The following is a 24,453-nucleotide window of genomic DNA, read 5'->3' on the forward strand; positions in this document are numbered from 1 at the left end:
TAAGGTCCTGCTGTGGCCTACTTTGTCTTTCTGTTCCCCTGTGGATGCCCAGAATGGCATAGATATGTTGACAGTTGGTGAGGGAGAAGCGATTCACAGCAAAGACGCAGCAGAGAGGCCTTCCACCCTTTCCCCAAGTCTCATCCTCGTTGTCTGCACGGCAGCCTGGGAGGCGTTCTTCATATTCCCCAGAGGCAAGAAGAGAAGAATGGCACATTTCTCCTGGGGGCTCCACCATTCCTGGAATGTATGACCTTGTCAAGAACAGAAAATCATAGCTTTATGTACAAATAGCAAGACCCAAAGCCTCACTGCAACTGCATTATAGGTTCACCCTCTCTGGTACCGTCAGCCCCTGGGGTAGAGCCTCCTTGGCAAATGGAGAATCTCTTCCCTTTGAGTACCTCTGGAACTCAGGGAACAGGCTTGTTCTACTGCTCACAGGTGCTGTTAAAAAAACCTTGTCTTCCTTTAAGGTGGACCACCTCCTTTCCTCTTGGAAAATGCCCATTTCTTTGTCCAAGGACCTGGGCCATTGTAGAAGATCTCAGCCACAGAGCCTGCTGGAACCTGGGTGTACTGGGGTGGGAGTGGCAGGCTCTCTCTACATATCTGAGGGCCTCTCTCTGTATCTTTTTTTTCCCCTGTATGTCTCTGTGTGAGTCTCAGTCTGTATGTGTGTGTGTGTATTTTGTTTCTTTCTGTATTTCTCTGGTCTCTCTCTGCAACTCTTGGCCTCCCTTGGCATCTCTCAAACTGTGAATGTGTGTGTCCCGGGGTAGATGTCACCATCTCCCTCTCTGGTCATCTCTCTCTGGAACTACAGAGACATAGAGACAGAGGTTGGAAGACACTTTGCACATGTCTGTGTATCTGGATGGCTCCCTTCCATCAGTGACTTGCCATGCCCCTTGGTAAGTATCTCTATTTCTGTTTCCCCCCGTGGTTCCCTTTCTGATTGTGTTTCTCTATCTCCGTCTATCTCTCAGACACTATCCTTATATGTAAATTCACTTCTACATTGTCTCTGAAGCCTCGCACAGATGGTGTGTATCATAATTCCTGACCAGTTCACACGAGGGAAGAGTTTTCTCCTAGTGGGAAATCTGGGGAGATTGTTGCTATCACAGAGGATGTCCTGGGGTTGAGGAACTAGAAAGGAGGAGGAGGAGAGGGAGCAGCTGTGTGGAGCTAGAACCTCTGCTCACTGTCCTCTTAAATACACTCACACTAATTTAAGAGCATTCTCAGACAGGCCTGATTTTTTCACAGGAACAACCAAAATTTCAGTGATACAAGAATTAGAGGTGTGAATGTCTCTCTGACCTTAGCTAGATGAGAATAAATTGCATATGGAGAATCCTTTCAATCAAGAAAAAACACATTCTAATCAGAATTTGTCACATCGTGAATTTTTTTAAAAAATGGCATATGTATATGGGGACCCACTTGTGTTACACTCACCTCCCAAGTTAGGAGTGTAGCCTGGTTTGTTAGCTTGGCCCTTTGGTGGGGTGGCAAGAGAAATCAGAAGAAAGGTTCTGTTGAAGATAAAAGTATAATTTCCGTTATTATTGGTTTGTTTTCAATGATCATTTATCCAAAGCACACGGAAATTTGTGACCTACAGCAATTTATTTTATCATTTTACTTTCTCTCTCTCCCAGTTTGTATTAGAACTGCTGACAACATAGGACCAGCCTGGTAGGAGGAATCCTCCCTCCTTGGCCGGGCCTAAAGGAGCCTCTGGTTTGGGAGGAAAATGGGAGAAGGCAGTTGAGGGGACTGGAGGAAAAGATCAACCTTAAAATATCTCCTAGCCCCCAAATCGCTCCTCTCAGCTGGTCCGCTGAACTTCTCCATGTTAAAGTCATTCCCCTGTAAGGGGACTGAGTCTGAAATATCCTGTATTTTAAGTATATGTTGCCTAAGACAGGTAATGCATTAATTCATTGGTAGAATTATTACATGAGCATAGACTAATTTGTCACACTGAGTATTAAATGAACACAGACAAGCACATTGATCACCCTGGGTTTGGAAACCCAGGGCTGACACTCCCTGCATAAATATCACAATGAATCTGGACTGTAGTGCACTGCCACCTAGGGGTCAGAGGCTTGCAAAGCAGGCGAGGAGGAAACATGATAAACCTACTTTTTCTGAGTAGGGATGATGAAACTGACTTGTAATGAGCAAAAACTGGTGAGCACAGTGAAGGAAGGACTGCAAGAAGTTAGGATAACTTTACTAGCAGCACCGGAGAGCTTTAAAAATAATGTGGCCCTACCCCCAAGGCTTTCTGGTTAAATTTTCTCAGGTGGATTCAGAACAGTGATATATTTTAAAAGCTCTCTAGGTGTTTCTAAGGTGCAGCCAGCATTGAAAAGCACGAATCCAGACAATTAAAACTGATAATAAAGTTCTGGGTATGACCCTGGTGTATCTTAAAAAAGACATTTTTTTAATGACTATTTCTCCAAAGCACTGAAGAAGGAAATGTCCATGTGGTGGCTGAATGGATCAATACTGAAAACACAGAAGGAAAGGAGCCATGCTGACCTGGAAGAGATTGGAACAGTCACACCCTCTCCTGAGAGTACGGGCGCAGACTAGAGAGAGGTAGCAGGGAATACTTACGGCAGGTACAATGGTGAAGAAAATATGTACCATGCTAAGACACTTCAGGAAGACTTAGATGAGTGGGTCTCAACCTTGACTACGTTACAATCACCTAGAACTCAAGCCACACTGCAGACCAAGTGAATGAAAGCTTCGGGGGGGGGGGGGGGGCAGGCAACATTATTTGAAGCTTCCTGGCTAATTCCGAAGTTTGGCTAAGGTTGGGTACTGTGGCTACAGAACCACTGTTTTATACTCAGAAAAATATGGTAGGGTTGGCCTGGGGGTGGGGAGGGGTTGTTATTTTTTTATTTTTCTGAAGAAAGGGCTGTAGAGGGGTCAGCAATTTCCCAGGTATAAAGACCAATGATTGGGGATAAGATCAAAGCTTTGGTAAGGGTAAGGCAAAAGAGGAAAAAAAAATAAAGGGAAGAAGAAGAAGAGGGCTAAGGGAAGCAAAGGAGAGGGGATGGGAAGGCAAGGATCATAGGAAGGGGTGATGCTGCTACCCAGGACCACAGGGTGCCCGGTCCCTAGAATGACTCATCACCCCTCTCCATGCAAATCTCCTGCCAACCCAGTCCATGCTGACCCGTGTGGATCCCATCAGGTGTTGGCGTGGGAACCTCTAGGTGGCCTCTTCTCTTGTGTCTGGGTATGTCCCCTGGATCCCCTCTTTTGCTGCCATTTAAAATTGTCTCAACTTTTCAGGGGTCGCATTTTGCCTAACAATACTACATAGATACTAAATTATAGGCAGTGGTGATACATGAAAGGGCATACATACCATCCAATGACTGAACAGGCCCCTAACCTTCTTTAACAACTCAAGCTATTGGGTAATTCTTTGTGTAGGTTCTGAATTCGTGTCCCTGGAATTTTCACTTGAGATGTGGTTCAACAAATTGAAGTCCTAAAGAACAAGTGGGGTGCCACGGAACCTGAGACTTTTTAATCTTCCCTGCTTGTCTGTTTCCTCCCTTGCTCTCCAGAGGTCTGGTGTGAGGCTCACCCCGCCAGGCCCTGAAGCTTGGTCACGCCCCCTCTGCATGCATTTAAATCGACCTCCATCTCTTCAGATGTGGTCCCAGGACTCCAGGAAGAACTTGAACAGCTCAGAGAAGCACTCACTGGGCACTTGTGAAAACACCATACTACAAAGTGTTAAGGGATGTTTTAGAAACACTCCGCGTGCAGGAGACTCCGGCATTGTTCCCTTGTCAAACGTTTAGGTGCAAACAATAAATATGAAGGCTTTACCTCTGATATTCTGGAGATCCACTTTGTAGAGGTTACTCGATTCTTTAAGGCTTCTCTTATCTGTATAGTTAATTAAAAAAAAATTAAGATCAAGAGATTGTAAGAAATGCACATGTGTTTGGGCCTGGCTTGTATTGGGGTAGGGCAGCGTGTTCCCAGTCAGGTGCTGTTGGCGGGATTTGGAGGCATCGGTGACTTGGTGAAATGGTTGGGGAGAAGGTGGGGAGACGCGGAGTGATAAGCGAGGTGGAGCCAGCATAAGAGATTTATATTCAGGTCCTCGAAAATGAATCCAGTGGCTAAGAAATACAGTTTGCCACCAGTTTGAAGATTCCTTGCCAGCTTTGGGAGTATTTCGGGGGAGTATAGTTGAACATTTCCCACATTTTGTCAACTATTCAAACTTCCTTTTCTAGAGGACCTAACCATGGTTTAAAAAAGAAAAAGAAAAAGAATCCTACACAACCAAAAACACAGCAATGACTGGTGGGACCAAGAAAATAGGAATAATAAATAACAATGATATATTGTTTTATAACTTGAAAGTGCTTTTCACACCTGCCATCTCATTTGATCCAAAAAAAAAACCCTGGACGACAGGTACAACTGAGGAACTAAGACTCCGATATTCCATTGCATGCAATGCCAGTCTGCTAGAAAGAGAAAGAGCCGGGTGTTGAGTCCCCTGCCTTCAGACCACCCTGTCATTTTCCCTAAGTCTCTCCTACAGTATATAGGCACGTTCTTCTCATTTCTACTCCCTCTTTCCTTTTGCTATATAAAATGCTAGTCATCACCTATGGACTCGTAGAAGTGTTGTCTTCCCAGTTCACATATGCCCGAGTCCTCTAGCTCAGAGTGACGTCAGCCTTCCCCGAAAGCGCACTGTTCTGTCACACAGGTTCCAGGCAGGTACAGCACTCCCTGGGGTGGGGGTCCGAGCACCCAAAGTCCATCGCAATATGTAAAAACGTACTGCAGCCTCGATTTAAATTTCTTTCCTCTCATCTTGTTTCAAGTCTATGCTTTATAATGTGTATCATACATACTTTGTACATTAATAAGAAGCACATCTGGTGATAGGTGCTCACTGGTTTTTGCTGATTCTAAATGTTTAAAGACTGCTGATATATACAATAGTGTCCCCTTATCTGTCATTCTTCTTTCTGTCGTTTCTGTTACCCACAGTCAACTATGGTCTGAAATATTAAAGGGGAAATTCCTGAAGCCAACCATTTGTAAATTTTAAATTGTGTGCTGTTCTGCCCTGGCCGGTTTGACTCAGCAGTTGGAGCATTGGCCTGCAGTCCAGAGAGACCCGGGTTCGGTTCCCGCTAAGGGCATGTACCTTGGTTGCAGTTTGTCCCCGGCCCTGGTTGGTCGTGCAGGTGGCATCCACTCAATGTGTCCCTTTCACGTCGATGTTTCTCTCTCTCTCTCTCTCTCTCTCTCTCTCTCCCCCCCACACACACTCTATCTGAACAAAAAATAGCAAAATGTCCTCGGGTGAGGATAAAATAAAATAAAATAAAATAAATTGTGTGCTGTTCTGAGTAGTGTAATGAAATCGCCCGCCATTCTGCTCCATCCGCCTGGGATGTGAATCCTCACTCTGTCCAGTGTCTCCATGCTGTAAACACTACCCACCTGTTAGTCACTTAACCATGTTGGTTATCAGGTCGATTGTCACAGTGTTACAGTGTTTGTGTTCAAGGAACACTTATTTTACTTAATAATGGTTCCGAGAGGCAAGAGTAGTGACATAATGCAGACATGCCATATAGAAGCTGTAAAGCGCTTCAAGTGAAACGGTGGGTATAGTTTAATAAGACATTTTAAGAGAAAAACCACATTGACATAACTTTTATTACAGTATATTGTTATTATTGTTCTATTTTATTTTTAGATATTACTGTTAATCTCTTACTATGCCTAATTTATCAATTAAACTTTAGAGTAAATTTTTTTAAAATGTACGTGTAAGGAAAAAAGCAGAGTATAATTAGGGTTTGATACTATCCTCAATATCAAGCACCCACAGGGGGTCCTGGAAAGTATTCCCCAAGGATATGGGGAGACTACTGTATGATTTTTTGTCAATTAATCATAATGCCTTTCAGTATTTACCTTTTACATTATAATTTTAAAAGTAAGAGGTTTTGATTGTGATGGAATCTTCCATGTTTTAGAGTTTTTTGGACATCTTACAACATCTAACATTGGTACACCAATAAACAATAATGCTGCTTCTGATGTTTTGCCTACAAATGCTAGTTTTGTATTATATTAATTTGAAAAATCATAATATGGCATACAACTGCATAATAACTTAAATGCTTTTCATGTGTTTTCATTTGTAAAATTGCTTTTGTTCTTTATCATAATTTAGCAGAAAAGGCAGGGAAATCATCATTATCTCTGCATTCCCTTTCAGGAATCTGAGGTTCATGAGAGTTAAGGAACTCCTCAGTGGCACACAGCCAGAATGTAGAAATATTAAGACTAAAAGACTAATACTTTAACTTTCACCTCTGAATAATTTTTATCAGGTTATGGTATCCTCATGAGAAAATGGAAGGACCATTATAAAATGCTTTTTTTTTATTTTATTTTTTTTACAAATCTTGCATATTAACTTGTTAGTAATAGAGCATATTGTTAATAAAAATAAATAAAAAATAACCCCTGAAGCTTAGCCGGTGTGGCTCAGTGGTTGAGCAATGGCCCATGAGGTCACCAGTTCGATTCCCGGTCAGGGCACATGCCCAGGCTCTGAGCCGAATTCCCAGTGCAGGGCATGCAGGAGGCAGCCAGTCACTGTTCTCTCTCATTGATGTTTCTATCCCTGTTTCCCCTTTCCCTCTTCTCTCTCTAAAAATATGAAACAAACAAAAACATAAAAACCCTGCAGCGAAGGTGTTTGTATCTACATCTGAAAGGGTAAAAGGGTTATGTGCTTTTCTCATTTCTAGAGACAGTACAGTACAATGGAGGGAAGGTGATTTTAGAAGTCTAAGCAATCATTTGTTGTTTTGTTCGTTTGTTTAGGTTTTATTTGTTTTCACCACCCACTACCTATCCATGCTCTCTGTATTAGGAGAATTCCCTTCCTGGAGCCCTTGCTCTTCCAGGTAGAAGTCAGGAACTTACTTTCCCAGCCTCCCTTGCAGCTATGATGCAGCCATGTGACCTGGGCTCAGCCAATCAGACATGACAATTCAAGAAGCAGGTACTATTAGGCTTGTGTGGCCCAGTGGTTGAGTGTTGACCCATGAACCAAGAGGTCGGCATTTTGATTCCCTGTCAGGGGACATGCCCAGGTTGTTGGTCTGATCCCCAGTGGGGGGCATGCAGGAAGAAGTTAATCGATATTCTCTCTCATAAATGTTTCTGTCTATTCCTCTCCCTTCCTCTCTCTTTCTAATATCAATAAAGAAAAATAAATTTAAAAAAAGAAGAAGAAAAGAAAGGGAAGCAGGTACCAGTGGGTCCCAACAGGCAGGATAGAGGTGATCCCTGAGGAAGCAGTAGCAGTAACTCTAGCTTAGCATCCACTGTCTGACATTGGCTTGGTGCCCAGCAAAGTGGGGAAGGTGTTGCATGTGGAGCAGCTGTGTCCTGTGAACTGGGGACTATATCTGGTGTGCAGCCTCCATGCCTCCAAGCCAAAGAGAGGTCTTCCCAAAAATGATATTGTGAGTTTTAATAAATTATTTTCTGCTCCAACTAGGTAGTGTGGGTTTCTGTAGCAAGCTACTTAATTACTTTGAGTCTGTTTCCTCATCCATAAAACTGAAAATAGGAATACCAAAGATTGTTTTAAGGATTAGAGCTAATGTACATAATATGCTTTCAATAAGAGCTTGAAAGATGGCTGATATTACTTGCATCATGAAGAGCAGTGATGTGCTGTTCAAGTGTCTGCACAAATCATTGAGATGAAACCCCTCAGTAGGTGCGCTTTACAAATGAGCATTTCAGGGCCAAGTATTGTTAATACATAAAGAAAAAGAACAAGAAGAATTTATAGTACCTTTGGATCCAGGATTGTTCCAAACACCAAGATGAAGAAGCCCTGAAAAAGAGAGAAGAGGGAAGAAGCATCATTTACAAAACAATACTAATAATAATAAGAAGAAATGCCAGCATTCATTACCAGTTTCTATTCTGAAACTGATATAAGAGTAAAAAGAAAACTAAAATAAAGACCATTTCATTCAATCTTTGACTCATTTTAAGGTCACAACACCTAGATTAATCCATTCAGCAAATAATCAATAGAGTGTCCCCCCGGTGCTGGCCACTGTTCCGGACACTCTGGGTACCTCAGTAAACCAAACAGACCAAGGCCCCATATTCATATAAATATACTATAAGAATTTCTTTTTAATTTGGGGAAAATAAAAGTGTTTTGGATTTATCAGGGGCTGTGAATGTCATCAAAATATAACGGTCCAACAACAGTCAGAGATGTTAGACAATGGACGGCAGCCTTACATCCCTGAATAATTAGCAATGAAAGAAACTTCTACAAAAAAAAATAAAATAAAAAGCATCCATGCTCAGTTTTATTTAACACCCTCAATCTCCTTCTTCCATCCACACCCAACAACTGTTATAAAATTTGCAAAGAAAAATCAAATATACAGATCATCAGAAAAACTAAGACCCAAAACAGATTGAGTCTCCAAACATATGATGGGTGCTCAGAAATAAGTGTTCCAAATATGACATAGAGGGAATTAATTAGCTCTCATAGCTCTTATCATCCACAACAAACAGAACTCTATTAAAGTCAAAAGGAGGCTGTTCCTCCATCATTATAGTCCATTTGAGTTTTCAATTTTTTTCATATGTAGTGGCACAGAACCACTTGGAAGAAGAAAAAGTATTCATCCTATTTTGCAGATAGAAGAAATGAAGGTCAGAGATTCAACTTTCAAAATGTGATAGACAGCAATATTGATTAGACAAAATGTCTCTTAAAAGTGTGATTACTCAGGTCTTTGCTCATCCGAAAAGAGGAGAGAATGACCTTTGATTTAGGCATCCTTGTTAAGTTGCTCTGATTTCATAATCAAATGTGAGCCCTTACCCAGGCAGAGGTCTGTCAAGGCACACAGATTTCATACAAAATAATGACGATGTTACAACAAGTTGGTCATCAGCAGGAGCAGTACCAACCCACTACTGCCATGGTTTTCAAAAGCTCAGCAGAGAGGTGAAGACTTCACAGGGACCAGTGCTCGGATGGCCATGCAGCTCATCAAGTCCCCCAAACATACTGAAATACACCTCTCCATTCAGCCAGTCCAGCAAGTCCTCCATGCTTGGATTGCTTTCTTGTGTGACTTTCTTAGCCTAAAAGAAAGCTATTGAAATCTGTCATTGGTCTACTAATAAAATGCCACTGATAGCATGATCCACAAGGGTACAAAGTATCATTTGTGTACAGATGCTTCAGACAAATAAATCTAAGTCTGGTTTTGGCACGAATAATACATTTTAAATCAGAATCTCCATAAATTTTTTTCACAAGAATTAAATTTTGAAAAGATCTGAGAACCACAATTTTTGCCTGTTTCCTTCACAAATATACATTCCTTTGGCTATAGGACTAAGAAAAATTTATCTCCTTGAAAGATTTTCAATTTCTTAAGGTTGGACTAATTAAATTTATATCTTCAATATTTAGCATAATGTTTGGCACAAAATAAATACTCAATAAATATGGTGTCTTCTGTGTATGTGTGTGTGTCTGAGTCTATGTATGTGTGTAATTTCTTTATCATGCAGTCTGCCTCTGCACAGCTATAAATATGTAACAGGGAACTACCCTACTACAACCACTCTTCATTGATCCATGCCACCTTGGGAAAAGTTGCATAAAATGTCATTCAGAAAATGTGGATAAAATATTAGCCGTAAAGTTTAATTTCTGATTGAGATGAATTCACTGGTAGCACCCACTTTGCATTTCTTATGCTAGGAAAAGTGCAATTCGAGCAGATAAATCCCAAGGTGTTCTTCCAGGTTTTAAAATATGTGCTTTACTGCTACAGAGTAAATGTTTGTGCTCTCTACCCCGCCCCAAATTTGTATATTCAATCCTAACCCCCAATGTGAAGGTATTTGGAGGCACATCTTTGGGAGGTGATTAGGTCATGAGGGTGGAGCCCTCATGAGATAGATCAATGTCCTTACAAATGAGGCCCCAGGGAGCCCCCTTCCCCCTTATAGTGAGAAGACCATCTCTAAACCAGGGAGTAGGCTCTCATAAGACTCCGAATTTGCTCATGTCTTGATCTTGGACTTCCCAGCCACCAGAACTCTGATAAATAAATTTCTGTTGTTCATAAGCCCCCCAGAATTGTATGGGTCCCTGAACCTTACCCAGCCCACAATTACTCTGTAAATACAAGAGAAGATATCCATAGAAGTTACAGATTGACAAAGTAGCATTCAAGGCAGCAACTGACTGTACAGGGTGAGCAAAAGTGGTATTACGGTTGTTCGTAGGGAAAGTAATACAATACTTAACAAATATTACAAGAATAAACTCTTTCACGTACTCACAACTATAAACCTACTTTTGCCACCCCACCCCCATATAATACTCTTTCCCTAGTAAAGGGGGTGGTTGAGCTTTAAAACCAGTGGGGGTGCTCCCACAAGCCCAGACCCAAGACATCTTTCAAAGAGGCTTTCTCCTACACCTCTGGACCTCCCAGTATGTTTAGGCATCTTTCTTCTCTGCCTGCTCCATCAGCCTCAGTTGCTCCTCATCTCAGCTCATCCTAAGACTCCGCTCATCCCGCTTCTTCCCGCTTAGTTGTTTCTGTCTCCCAACTCACCGGATCTATGGCTCTTCTTTCTCTCCTCCCAATGGTACCTTGAACCACCCATATGTTGGCCATGAACTCTGCTCATTTGTAGCACTTGCCAATCTTCATGGCTAACTCCCCCCACCATGGTTGATTTAAATCTAGCAACAGGACATCACTAACCAAGGAGTTAGGAAGAGATGGGTACATCATGATACAGTGTTTCCACCCAAAAGATACAGGAGATTCAAATAACCTCAAGAGCAGGGTAAACTATAGAAAAACAATTAGGAAGTGATGGATTTTTGAGGATGTTTGACCTTTGTTTTTCATCTAATTTATTGAATGATGAGTCTACATAATTTAATGATGTCTGTGTTTGCAACCAACTCACCGAATTCCTGAAATGACAGCAGTCAGCTCTCCTGGGCCAGTACAAGCTGCCCCAGCACACCGCTGCCTGGTGCTTGCCTGATGTCTGGCCTTCACCCAAACCCTGCTCTCAGCTTCTCCCTGTCCCATCGGTATTGGCACTTAGACCCTTCTCCTTGCCGGGTGTCAAGGCAGAAACTGAGTTTAAATTACAAGTTGATCCTGTTATGACAGGTAAAAGAGCTTATGATACCAAAATACAAGTGCTCACAGCCTCGTCCAAAACAAAACCATAGTTAAGATGGCTCCAAGGGAGACAAGAAAAGGAAAATTCTGAGGAGTAAGACATAAGCTCATTAAGTACATGGCAAATAGCCATGGGATATGCTGAACAGAAATTGGGGAACACAGGGCTTTTAGCCCAGTCCTCAGAGATTAGCTGCATAACATGAGTAAGGGAATTGATGTTTACTAGGAGCTATAAAAAAAATGTAGGGGACAGTTAATATATTCTATAGAAATGAATAATACAACAACAGAGATTCAAAAGATTAGGCACCCCATTATTGTTCACATTGTTCTCTGAGACATCGAAATGTTTATTATAAATAAAGTCATTTATACTTAAATTTTAAAACAGAAAAATGAGAAATGTCTGTCTTAAAAATCTCGATGATTCATTAGGTAAAATATTTATTGAAAAATAAGCTTTTTTTCAAATAAGCATATGTTCAGGAAAAGAAATATTTTAGAAGTCTTTAGAAAAATAAAAACTTTCTTTTTAATTAGTTGCTATTTATATATTTAACATTCAATATAATACACTTTGACTCATTGGTACACTGTGACAGAAAAAAATGAAATAGAAATTCATTCAAGAAGGGAATTGTTGCCCTGGCCTATTTGGCTCAGCAGTTAGAAAGGTGGCCCACGGATCGAAGTGTCATGTGCTCAATTCTCGGTAAAGGGCACATACCTGGGTTGCAGGTTTGATCCGCGGCTCCGGTTGGGGTTGTGTGGGAGGCAACCAATCGATATGTTTCTCTCATATTGATGTTTCTCTCTCTCTTCCTCTCTTCCCCACTCCCTTCCACTCTATCTAAAAATCAATGGAAAAATACCCTCGGGTGAAGATTAAAGAGAGAGAGAGAGAGAGAGAATTATTGAATAGTGAATATTATCCAGCCATTAAAGAAACATACATATCCATAGTAAGCTGGCAAAATGCTGAAATGTATTTTTAAGTGATAGAGTAAGTTGCAAAATACTATACATTGTTTTTTAACCCCTATATGATGTGAAAATATGTTTGTATATAAGCATTGAGAGTTTGGCAAGTATATACATGAAACTATAAACATTTTTTTTTTTTTTTTAGTTCACAGAGATGCGGTAAGTGAGGAGAGGACAGGGGAAATTATCTTTAATACCACTCTGTACAGCCTGCTTCATTAAAACAAGATGGTTTCCAATGGTAACTAGACATTTTAAATGGAATAAAATAGAAATGTAAATACTTCTAGTTACATACCTAGATTTGGGGGGAAGTGGTAGTGTTTCATTTCCAAACTAGTTAAAACTCAGTCTACTGTTAGGATACTTGCTACCTTAATACTTGGTGCTTTTGCATTCACTAGTTTATTTCATTATCCAAATACTCGTATAAAGTGAGCAGATTGATCCCATTCAATAAGTGAGAAGAAATATGGCTTGGAAACGTTAAGCAAATATTTCAGGAGAATGTTACACGTTAGTCAATGAGAGAGTCAAAATGTGAATCCAGGCCTTTCTGAAACAAAAGCTTATTTCCTGACCCAATAGGCTATTCCAAAACCACTGTCTTTTATAATTAATATAATGGCACAACCTCCTGATCACAAAACTTCTTTGTAAATTCTCTCGCTTTGGACTTGGTCAGAGGTGTCTGGACTTACCTGGAAAGCATTAAGCAAGGAGAAGAGAATGTGGAAGACGAGGGAGCGATCTTTGATGACCACAGCTATCCCGAATCCCCAGGTCAGGCCCAGGAGTGGAGTGAGGATGGCGATATTCTTACTGATTCTCACAATGGCTCTCACCTCCTGGAACATGGAACTGCCAATGGTCGCTCGTTGGGTCTTGACAATTACCAGTGTCACTGTGATCAGGTTTATTACCACAATGGCCAGGGCTGGGACCACAAAGGCCAGGAGGGCCTTGGTCGTGTCCCAGTTGAGCCAGCAGGCCTCAGGCCGTAGGTAGCCTTTGCCAGGCTCAGTGACAGCAACTGTGATAACAGCAATGACCAAAGGGCACCCATAGCCCACTGAAAAGAGAGAAGCCACCAGGACTGACTTGGGCAGTGTATGGAAAACAATCAGGATTCCATAGAGAATAAGAAGTGCTTTAGCAAGCATCCAGAAAAACACAGAAAGGTAAAAGAAATGAACAAAAAATGTTGCTGCCACACATGCATTGTGGTGTGTCGTTGGGCCACTGAGAAAGGAAGCCACGATGAACCATACATCAGCCATCAGCAAGGCGGCCGCCACGTTAGCGATACACAAGTGGCGTAAATAGGAGATCTCTGTCTTTGTCACTTGGCTCCAGACCAAGGCCTCAATGGACAAGCAAAGGATCAAGCTGCAAATAGAAATGCCCAGGCCTATGTACGTGATGTAAATCAGGATGGGATTCTTCAAGGTGTGCGGAGACATCAGAATGGAGAATGAGGTAAACAACTTGCTTGGCCTACATTTGCAAACAGCTTGCTGGGAGTTTTCTTGAATCATTTGACAGGCGTGCTGGTCCCATCTGCTCTCTAACGAGTGCCAGCCAACACACTGTGTCCTCCTCTCTTCCGAATTCTTGATCTTTTCAAAAATCAGTGAGATTCTTGTAAGTTCCTTGGGCAAAATGACAGACAGGACAAGTCCATTCACAGTGACCTTTTCCAAAAGACTGGCTTCTAAGATGGCCCCAAGAGTTGGAAATGCAATGCTGACGACCTGGGAAGGAGACTGCACCTTCTGAGCTTCATCTCTGCTGATCAAAACCCTCCCGGTTACTCTATTGCTGGTGTCATTAACCTTCATTGAGAAAGTTAAGTTTTGTCCATCGCTGTCTCCAGATATGGTGGTGCACATAGTGTGAATAAAGACATCCGCTATGTCAATGGAATGTTTATTCGTAAGTAGCTTTCTTGCAAAGGTATTGACTGAGTGTAGCAGCACACAGCTGCTGTTTTTTTCAGGAATGAAGGTCCAGTTTGGGATGCTTCTGCTGTCAAGGATGTGGTTGGCCATGATGCTGTAACTCTGTCAATGAAGAACAGGCATAATTACTGAGCCACTGTCTGAATCTACCAGGACATTCAAGCTTCACTTTTAAAAAAATTAATTTTTATTGTTGAAGGTACTACAGCTACCTCTTATTTCCCCCCTCCTTTACCCCTCTCCACCAGCTCCTGCCTCACCCCAGGCCGTCACCACATTATTTTCTAGGTCCATGGGCTATGAATAGATTCATATAAGTTCTTTGGTTAATCTCTTCCTGCCCCCTCCCTTCCAGTGATATTGTCAGTCTGTTCCATGTTTCCATGCCTCTGGGACTATTTGTTTGTCAGTTTATTTTGTTCATTAGATTCCACGTATAAGTGAGATCATGTGATCTTGTCTTTCTCTGACTGGCTTATTTTGCTTAGCGTAATACTCTCCAGGTCCTTTCATGCTGTCTCAAAGGGTAAGAGATCCTTCTTTTTAACAGCTGCATAGTATTCCATTGTGTAAATGTACTACAGCTTTTTTTTATCTATTCATCTACTGACAAACACTTGGGCTGTTTCCATATCTTAGCAAGCTTCACTTTTATAAGGTATGGTCCTTCAACTAGCAATATAAGCATTCCCTGGGAACCTCTTAAATAAACAGAATCATGGGCCCCACCCCAGACCTAATGAATCAGAATGAATCAGAATCAGCACCTTAATGAGATCCCCAGGTGACTCACAAACCGCTCAAGTTTGAGTTGGAGGATAGAGCTACAAGGAAGCTGTCCTTCTCCTGTTTATGCAATGCCTTTCTGGGAGGCAAGCAAGAGGGTAGCCTTCACCATGTTCATTTCCATCAAGTTCCACTTCACACCTGGATGCCACCAACAATTTGCTTACCCTGCTCAGAGCACTGCCTCTGTAATTGACATCTATTACATCCCCACTGCACAGGACCATCAAACATGGAAACTGACCCCAGAACCTGAACCTCCTTTTCACTATCCTCTACTTTGAAGATCAAAGCCCCCTAAATGGGTCGAGTTCCATTTCACACTTTTTGCAGCAGACCTATATGGCTGTTTTCTTGGCATCCAGTTATTTTCTATTTTAGCAACCTGTTCTAACTCAGAAATAAATGTTTTTCTCTCTGCAGGACCTAGATTGGCTCTTAGAGGTTTGCAGTAGCCAAACTATACATTGGAAAAGCTTGCTTCAATGTCCAATCCAGCACCCAGTAAGCGCTCTCTCTAAATGTTTGTTGTTTAAGTGGATTCACTTTTTCCATTCATTTATTCAATTTTCTCCTTCAGTGAAGATTTATTTTAAACACTTACCAGGTGTTGGCGATACTGAGGTGAAAGACATGGTCTCCTCAGACCCCCAAAGTTCCAACTAACCTGCATTCTTTTCCCATACCCTGAAAAAACAAAAACAAAAAAAACCCCAACAGATGCTCTCCCAAATACTCAAGGCCACTCACTTCCATCTTCACTTCATCCACATCTGTCGACAGCATAGTTGAAATGTTGTGTAGGAGCTGCACAATGACAGCAATGTTCCCTGGTATCCGGGGAGAATGCTGGATGTTTGTGATGACACAGGACAGATCCTTTGGACACTTCTGCATCAACAAATCTGCAATGGTCTCAGATGGTCTGGCATACTCAAGTGTTATATTTCTTTCAGATGATGAGATTGTATTGAAATGCTCCTAAAAAATGACAAAAAGAATTTTTTTTATCACATTACTTTGGTTTTCATTGTAAAAGTAACTTTACCAAAATGTCAGACAGCCTTGTTACACAAGTGTATGTTTTTCTACTGATATTGTCAAAGTCACATTTGCTATGGAACAACCTACCCAATACCAAGGTGTATGGACAGAAGAGGGAAGTTTCAGCTTGCCAGCTGCCTACTCCTGGACCTTCTGCTTCTAAAGAGCAACTGTTATCTTTAGCATAGTGCTTAATAGCCCTTTTGTGTGAATATAGTGTGCATTTAGGTACATTTCTAGTGCCACTTAAACTTATTTTTCATTCTTCCCAAGGGGCAAAGGCATGAAACATAAGCATATTTTAAACATAAAAATCTTGAACTAGATTTGAATAAATCAAGTGGAATACCAAGAGAGAAGAATGACTAAAAATAGTGGTATTTCCCACAGATTCACGCTCTGGGTCCCACACTTTAAAGCAGGGGCAGCAAACTATGGACCCTGCTTGGCCACCTGTTTTTTATAAATAAAATTTTGGTGGGACTCAGCTTGCTCATGCGTTGTAAGCATTGTCTATGGCTGCTTTCATGCTACAATGGTTTCATGCTACAAGAGCTGAATAGATGCAACAGAGGCCATAATAGCCACAACGCCTAAATTATTTACTCTCTGGCCCCCTACAGAGCAAAAGTGCTAAACCTTGCTTTAAGGGAACCCCTTTCTCCAGCCTACCCCTTCACAATGGAGAAGGAGTCCATAGCCTAGAGGCCATGCCTAGTCAGAACTCATGTCCCTGTTTCTAGATACCCCAGTATTCTACTTGACAACTGCAAGCCCATTTCCAGGCCTCCCCTAGGTCTGTGCTGCCAAGGATGGACCATGCCACCAGTGGGCTCACCGTAGGCCTGAGATGTGTCAAAGAGACACCTGTGCTCAGGCTCATGGCTGTGTGACCTTGGCCTTCTACCACCCTCGAGGTACAGGATGGAATCTAGGATGGGAGGCTGACAGAGCCTGCTTTATTTCGCAGTTCGTACACTTGGTTTAAAGCATTTAAACGTTAAGACATATGGTAAGTGTGTCTCCACGTGTATCTTTGCCCAGGTCCTTCAAATCAAAGGTAGGCAGCCATTTGAAGTCTGGTAGGGGAATTTCAGGTATCACACCCACTGTTCCTCCTGGTCATGCCGGAAAACAGAGGATGGGAATGTTGTGAGGACCCAGGAAATGCTCAAGCATTGACTTCTCTGAAAAAATCAGGAGCTGACCTTCAGAAAGACAAAGCCCCTGCTGGAACAGGAGAAATAGAAACAAAAGAAGAAGAAATAACATTGGACCTGAATTCATTTACTAGAATTTGATTTTTTTAAAAGTGTAGCTTCTTAAGTGTGCATGGAAATGCGTTCCATTATTTGACCATGACGTCCCTCCCTTTCGGTCAGCTCTCTTCTCATTCCTTTACTGAGCACAGAGGTCACCGGGAGATCTTGGTAAAATGTATATTCAGATGCAGCAGGTCTGAGGTGGGAACTCATCTCCCCATGTCTGAAAGTTCTGAGATGCCCTGTGCTACCGGTCAGTGAAGGACACATTGAGTTGCCAGGCTTTGGGGTATTGAAGAGCTAAGAGTGAAAGTGAAGTAAGCTGTGATAATTCTAGACCTATCTTCTAGCTCTGACCTTGGTGATCAAACTCCTTTGTGCCATGAGAGGTGTGGGAGACTGGAGCACAAACTTCTACATGCCCAAAGTTAAGAATGCCATTCTAGCATAGAGAGAGAGGACAAGTAGGTGTTTATGTATTCAGCTGTAAGCATCCCTACCTACCACCCTGCTTGGAGCTGTCCTTCTCTCTTATGGGGTGCAATATTCCTTGCTAATTTGGGGTTCTGCTTTGCATGTGAAAGAAAATACATCATTACCTCAAAGATGTTTAAGGAAGTAAGAGTATGGCAGGTATCAGTGATCTTGTGCCATTTCTTTTGTCTACATAAAAACCCCATGTTTCCTGACGTGTCTGGAGGGCAAGGTTGACTGCATTGGGAATTGTCCACACAGATACCATCGCATGTACCTGGGAAGATAAAAGGCATCAGTATCACATAAAGAGGTATGGACCCTGGGTCGCACAGGCCAATCCCCGAGGCGTCACCACATGAAAGCACATAAATCCTGGGGACATCGGGTGTCTTTTCTTTGTAAAGTGGAGGAAGATTGAAGTAGATCAGTGATCATCATCTACTTAAGTGACAAAGTACTGCTGTTTCCAACAAAATCATGTCTGGAACTCAAATGTAGAAAATAGATAAACGTGTAACTGACCCAGGTGACGTGGTGGGAAGAGCACACGGTCCAGCCACTAGGTCCCTCTCAAACCCCACAGGAACACCCTGAGCACCTCCTCAGTCCCCTCAAGGAGGAGATCATTTGGCAGCCACTGTACTGATGTTCTCTAAGAAACCTCCCAACTCTGGAACGTTAGAATGAGTTATGTTTTTTGTTAGAATGAGTTATGTCATCAGTGAGTCCTCACAGACCTGTGCTAGCCACAGCCCAGTCTGAGTTGGCTCAATCCAAAGGATTTATAGTAAAAAACTCCCACACCAGGATGGAGTAGAGCGTGCTGGCAGGACAGGGAAGCAGAGGTCAAAGGTACAATTTAATATGGGAAAAATAAAAAGGACATTGTAATGCAAGCCATCAAGGAGTCCTGTCTACCATATCATAAGACACAACCAGGGATGGCCCTCTATTACAAGATATGGACAATAAAACTTTCAATTGATTAGTAACTGTTACCAACGTACTTTGTGGCCTGGCAGACACCTTCTCCTTGCTTTTTCTGGCAGCCTAGAGAGGGAAAATCAAAATTCACATCAAAATCAATTGGTGAGAAGCCAGCCCAATGAGTCACTTTAGTCACAGACCAACAAACACATTCTCACCAGCTATGATGCCCCACCAACAGCTAAGACGGTGAAGTGTGTCCCCTGACCCCATTTGCCCTTTAGCTGACACAGCTACCTCTCCCACTGCTGTTCAGTAGGAGTGCTTCATCCACTCCAGTAAGGATGACCTGCACTCTACCTAGGAGATACATCATGAGGAAAGGGGGATTTACAGGGAAGTCCATGAAGGTTAAGCTCCAGAATCCTTTGCTTGTATGGACCCCTTCGAAGCACTGAGGGATCTAGCAGGGGGTTCACACTATCGTGTGTTTTATTACATTGTCAAAAGCAGAACCATTTAACCACCGTCTGTTCAGACCATTAGTTTTTGTCCCTTCAACTGCCCCTCCTTTACACACACCCCCATTTTGGACTGCACTAGAGAGACCATAGCAATTTATGGAATATGGACACGTAGAAGCTGAGTTGGGGATACATTAGCTTGGATGTAATAGTACTTCTGTAGTTTGCAGTCATCTCTGCACCACAACAAAGATATCAGCACATAAATGGCATTGATTTTAGGAGGGCTTACCTTTAGTCACAGAATAAGAACGTTCTAAGAGTCCTGGATCCCTGTAGGTCATATGTGAAAGAAACTTGCTAGAGGTTTTCCCAAATTTGACAACCGTTCTACATATTTAAATGGCATTACTGGCCATGAATTCAGAAGCAGAAAGCTATTTTTCTAAACTAGAATACTAACGTTAATCAGTAATGCTAAAGGAAAGACTGAATCATCTTTCTATTCTCTCGATAGAAAAACAAATTATAAAATTATTGGCATTCAAGTATGCCAACAAATGTAGGAACAAACATGTGCATGGTTCATTCATTCATAAAAATATTATTATTTTATTAAATTTATTACTGAGTAATTATTGAATGTAATACTCTTCAGCTCTTTCAAATTTGAAGTTTGTTATGATTCTTTTTCATATTATAACTAAATTTTCACTTTTCCCTAAATTTTGTATTTGTAATTTTATGTGCTTTTTTTTTTTTTATGAGCAGTCCCCCCAAACTTGGCTTCCCCCTACTGTGAGCATTCCCACCTCTCCGGATTAGAAGCTGCTTTCTTCCCTACCCATCTGTATGATACTGTACCCTCCACTGAGAAACAATGTCACATTGTGGTCAAGAGGTGACCCTGGGAACAGAACATTGGGTTCAAATCCCAACATGGCTACTTGAGACCTGAGAAAGTTCATTTCCCTGAGCTTCAGTTTCCTCATCCATAAAGCAAGGTAGGATTTATAGTGCTATAATTTCCTAATCTTGCCTCAGAGGATTTTTATGAAGAATAAATTATATCATGTATGGAAAACACTTAGAATTGGGCCTGTAATATTATTGTCAGTGGTATTTAAGATTTAGCTATCATCATTATCCTCTGAAAATGGACTTAGTGAATGTTTATTACATACAAACTCAAGTTTGCCTACTCCAAGGACTCTTTCCTGATCCAGTTCTATAAAATGTATTATTTATAACACCCTACCAATCATTCAATGCTTGGTATATACTCACCTGACCTGCTTTCTTACTATCTCATTATTTTTATATATGCATATTATCTTTTCAATTAAATTATAAGTTCCTTAAGAACATGGATTGTGTACCATGCTTCTTTACACCGCCCTCCACCAAGTAGCGAGATCAGTACATATGCATATATATACATATTAGCATGTATGTATATATTGGCATGTATGTACATGTATATGAGTGTGGAGAGGAAGTCTAATTCTTCCTGTTTCTTCAACAGCAGTTTTCCCTCTATGGGCTGGAAGGACCCTTGGTACAATTTCTCCAAGCTGCATTCCTATCTCAGCCATTGGGGAAAGAACTAGAATTCAGTGATTCAGCTGTGTGACTAATCCTTAGAATTCATATCTTTTTCTTCTTCACAATATTGTTTCTCTCTATTATATCAAGAAACAAAGCTGAATCTTCTGTATTCTCTACCAAATGAGAATTTATAGAGAATCTGAATTGAGCATCTGGGGTCTGTCCAAAGTGAGAGAGGTGTCTCTGATTCATGAAACGCAACCTCCTTCAACCTGCTGATGTAGGATGACTTCTCATTTCACAGTTGAGGGGATCAAGCTTTATTATATACACAAAAGAGATAAAGGCCTTCCACTGAATAAGGACACCAAAATAATATTTTTGAGGTTCTGAAAGACCTTATAGGTCAATCTGTCCAACCCTCTTATTTTACAGATAAGGAAAGTGAGTCTTTGATGGATGAGATGACTTGAACAAGGCCATGCATGCTGTTCCTCTTAGAGCCAGGGCTAGAACTCAGCTGTCCTATTCCTACAACATTGCTCTTTCCACCAAGTCAGCCCACATCCAAGTAGAGAAATCAGAGGAAGGCGGATAGAAGGACAAGCATCTCAAGGTGCCCTAAGCCCATCTTGAGAGGGTCATGGTCTCCAACACACCACAAAAAGCATATAAAATTGGACAACTCTGGATAATACTTGGCCCATTAAACAAACTACAGTGAAGTCACATTATATTAATTACATGTGTGGGCACAAAGCTGTGGTATTCTGTTTGTGAGGAATTCTGGAAACTCTGCCTTAAGTGAAGGACCTGATTTCACTTCTTCCCAGGTAATTTTCCAAAGCACACTCATGTTCAGATCCTGGTTATTTCATTTCCAAGGTGATATCTGATAGGAACTATAGAAGCTTCAGATACCAACAATCCTCAGCCTAATACTGTAAACACACACACTTTCAAACCTGCCACCTGCTAAACCTGTGGAGCTGCCCAAGTGAGTAGGAAGGTCAGGAGAGGAGCAACATCCAGAGGCTCAGCATCCAGCTACTTGCTTAGTAAGAATAAAAGGATAGGGTATTCCTAGTAAGGTGGTCCCCAATAATCAAGAAAACAAAGCTAACCTCCAATGCTCTGACTACTCTTCAAGTTCTGTCTTGTAGAAAAATGTGGATGAGGAAATGAAGGAGGAAATAGTACCTCACTATGGGGTCGGGCTGACTCCTGGAAAAAGTCTTTCTGAAGGAGTCTCTAATCTCTCCCAGAAACTAAGCACCAGCTCAGTGCTATGGGAAGGGGAGTCATGCAGAAAACTCCCACCCAAGGACAAACTACTTAAAGAGTAAAGTAAATATCATATGGAAACTCTTAGAAAGAATTCCCAAAGTCATTCTCCCCTAAAGAGGCTCTTCTTAGAAAAGCACATATTAAAATGGAAAGATCAAAACTGAACATAACAGTTTGAGAAATGGGGTAGTCCCAGAGACGTGGAAGTGGGGTACAGACTGACAATCCCCAGAAGAGGGGGTGGTGGGGAAGAGATAAACCACAGAACTTATATGCATGTATGCATGAACAATGGACATGGACAACAAAGCTGGGGACAGGGCGGGGAGGAAAGGGGAGGGGAGAATCAGTGGGGGAAAAAGGAGAAACATCTGTAACAAAAATAAATAAATTAATTAAATAAAAAAGAAAGAAAGAAAGAAAACCAAGAATCCGAAGACAGGGGTACTGAGCTTGGCTCTTTGGCTAAGTAGGTATGTAGCCTCCAGCAAGTCACATTCCACACCATGGACCTCAGTTTCCTTACTGATCAAATAAGGTAGTGGAACTTCACCATGTGATCTCAAAGCTCTTTTCCAGTTGTTATGATCAAATAATAATACTCTCTTCTCAAGAAGAGGCTTAAAATATTTTGTTGTGTGCTCTCTCTCCCTCTTACTCAATGATTCTCCTCACCTTATTTTAAATAAGTAACTGATAGGAAAATTAGTGACTTGTAGGATGGGGAAAAATATTTCAGGGAGAGCCATAAGGCTCACTGACCCACAAAATGTGCAAATAGTGCATTGTTACAAACTCCCTCCCAGTTAGACCTTGATGGACCATTGACTATCTGAGGTGCTCTTTGCTCCTTCCAGCCTATCCATGGTGGTCACTATCAGGTTTCTCAAAGGAGACTTCATTTGGGGTGGGACAGTGCTTCATTGTGCTGGACTATTCCTAGGTCTTGCCCACACTAAATGCCATAAAATATCTCCCAGTCATTCTGACACCCTCACCACACCCACATTTTCAAGTGCCCCTGAGGGCACTTGAAATTATTTGAGCCTCATTGCATCTCGGGAACATGTAGGAAAAGTTGATGGGAGACCATCTGCAGCTCTTGGCTAAATGGGTTTGTACACATGTAGTGCAATCACAATTTCTTCTGGCTGAACCATTCTACCATCATCTTCCCCTTACCCTTCAGCTCAGATAACCTAGAGCTGGCTTTTTGTTTCCATTTCCATTTGCTCTCCCAGCACTCTATCCCTCCACTTCCCTTTTCTTACCTGGCATAGTGTCCTGCAGGACTCTGTGGGCATAAGAAACACTAAGAAGTACAGCAAAAACATATGAGTCATTGTCTTCAACACAGCTGCCTTTCTTGCTTCTGTAAAAATAAATGAAAGGGCAAAAGGTTTCCAACCTGAAGCTTTCGAAAGTCCATGCCCCTGCAGACCCAGTCAGCCTATCAGACTGGGTTCTGTCCCCAGTGCCGTCTACTCAGAAGCCCCTGCCCCAGAGGTGGCCTCCCTGAGGTCTCCCATCCCTCCACTTCTGCGGGAGGCTGCATGTGTGAGTGCCAGCTGGTACTGGGAGGCGCGAGCAATTGCCGAGATAACCTCCAGCCTCTGCGGTCGGCTTGCGTGTGATGCCTCATGTGAGAATTCCTCCAAAGGAAGCTACCTGCCCAGGTGTAATAAATAGCAGCCCATGTTCGGGGAACTGGAAAGATGGCTCACTCTCCGGGTTAGGCCGGGCTGAGAAACTTGTGGGTGGCTAGGGTGGAACGTGAGTTGAAATGCCTGGGTGCAGACTCAGCCTATGAATATATTTCGAAGGAGAGTTAAGCACCAGCTTTGGCCTGTTACCCCTCATTCCCACCTAACCCTGTGGCTGTATTTTCATCAGTAGGTAGCAACTTATTTCTGTCGAAACTTATGTCAAAATGATTCCTTGGCACGTATGACAGTGATGGACACATAGTGGGTACACAGTATACGCGATAAAGGAAGAGGAAAGGAGGGTGAGGTGGAGGTGGTTAGGAAGAGCTGATGGTTTGCATCCAGTCTTATGCATTGCAGAAGATTCGCAAAAGGTGGACATTTCAATTCTAAACTTTAATTATTTTAATATTCTTCATCCTGAGTGAGATCCTCTTTGAAAGACATTTGCTGTTTCTTTGCTTTCGGATGGAAGGATTCAGAAGACTTGGATGTCAACAAAGGTTAGGGGCTTTGCAATGGTTGATATTTGCTATTCGACCATCTTTAGCCCAAAGGAAATTCTCTTTATCCCCATGATGCACACGTCTATAGAAAGCAATGCCATTATTGTAAGAATAAGGCAATATGTATTTTTAAATTGTGTTTCTTGCACTGAAATACTTGCTTAGCTGAAATTC

At 41.9% G+C, this 24,453-nt stretch overlaps 1 protein-coding gene across 1 annotated transcript; it reads right to left on the reverse strand.

The window, feature by feature from the left end:
- Positions 1-1,487: 1,487 nt before the first annotated feature.
- Positions 1,488-23,433, reverse strand: ADGRF2 (adhesion G protein-coupled receptor F2). The gene is made up of 8 exons (XM_036249413.1): positions 23,339-23,433; positions 18,849-18,891; positions 17,964-18,115; positions 15,809-16,039; positions 13,013-14,374; positions 7,916-7,957; positions 3,883-3,942; positions 1,488-1,541 (listed from the first exon to the last, which is right to left on the reverse strand). Exons 1-8 carry the CDS (start codon positions 23,408-23,410, stop codon positions 1,494-1,496), a joined length of 2,010 nt encoding a protein of 669 aa, XP_036105306.1. The 5' UTR covers positions 23,411-23,433; the 3' UTR covers positions 1,488-1,493.
- Between the last annotated feature and the right edge of the window lie 1,020 nt (positions 23,434-24,453).

The sequence above is a fragment of the Molossus molossus genome, unplaced genomic scaffold, assembly GCF_014108415.1.
Source record: "Molossus molossus isolate mMolMol1 unplaced genomic scaffold, mMolMol1.p scaffold_m16_p_8, whole genome shotgun sequence".
Lineage (NCBI taxonomy): Eukaryota > Metazoa > Chordata > Mammalia > Chiroptera > Molossidae > Molossus > Molossus molossus.

Coding starts and splice junctions, on each gene's coding strand:
- ADGRF2 (XM_036249413.1), bottom strand. CDS start 23,410: ATGACTCATATGTTTTTGCTGTACTTCTTAGTGTTTCTTATGCCCACA. Junction 3,943..7,915: donor GAACAATCCTGGATCCAAAG/GTACTATAAATT, acceptor TTAACTATACAG/ATAAGAGAAGCCTTAAAGAA. Junction 1,542..3,882: donor GGATCTCCAGAATATCAGAG/GTAAAGCCTTCA, acceptor TATCTTCAACAG/AACCTTTCTTCTGATTTCTC.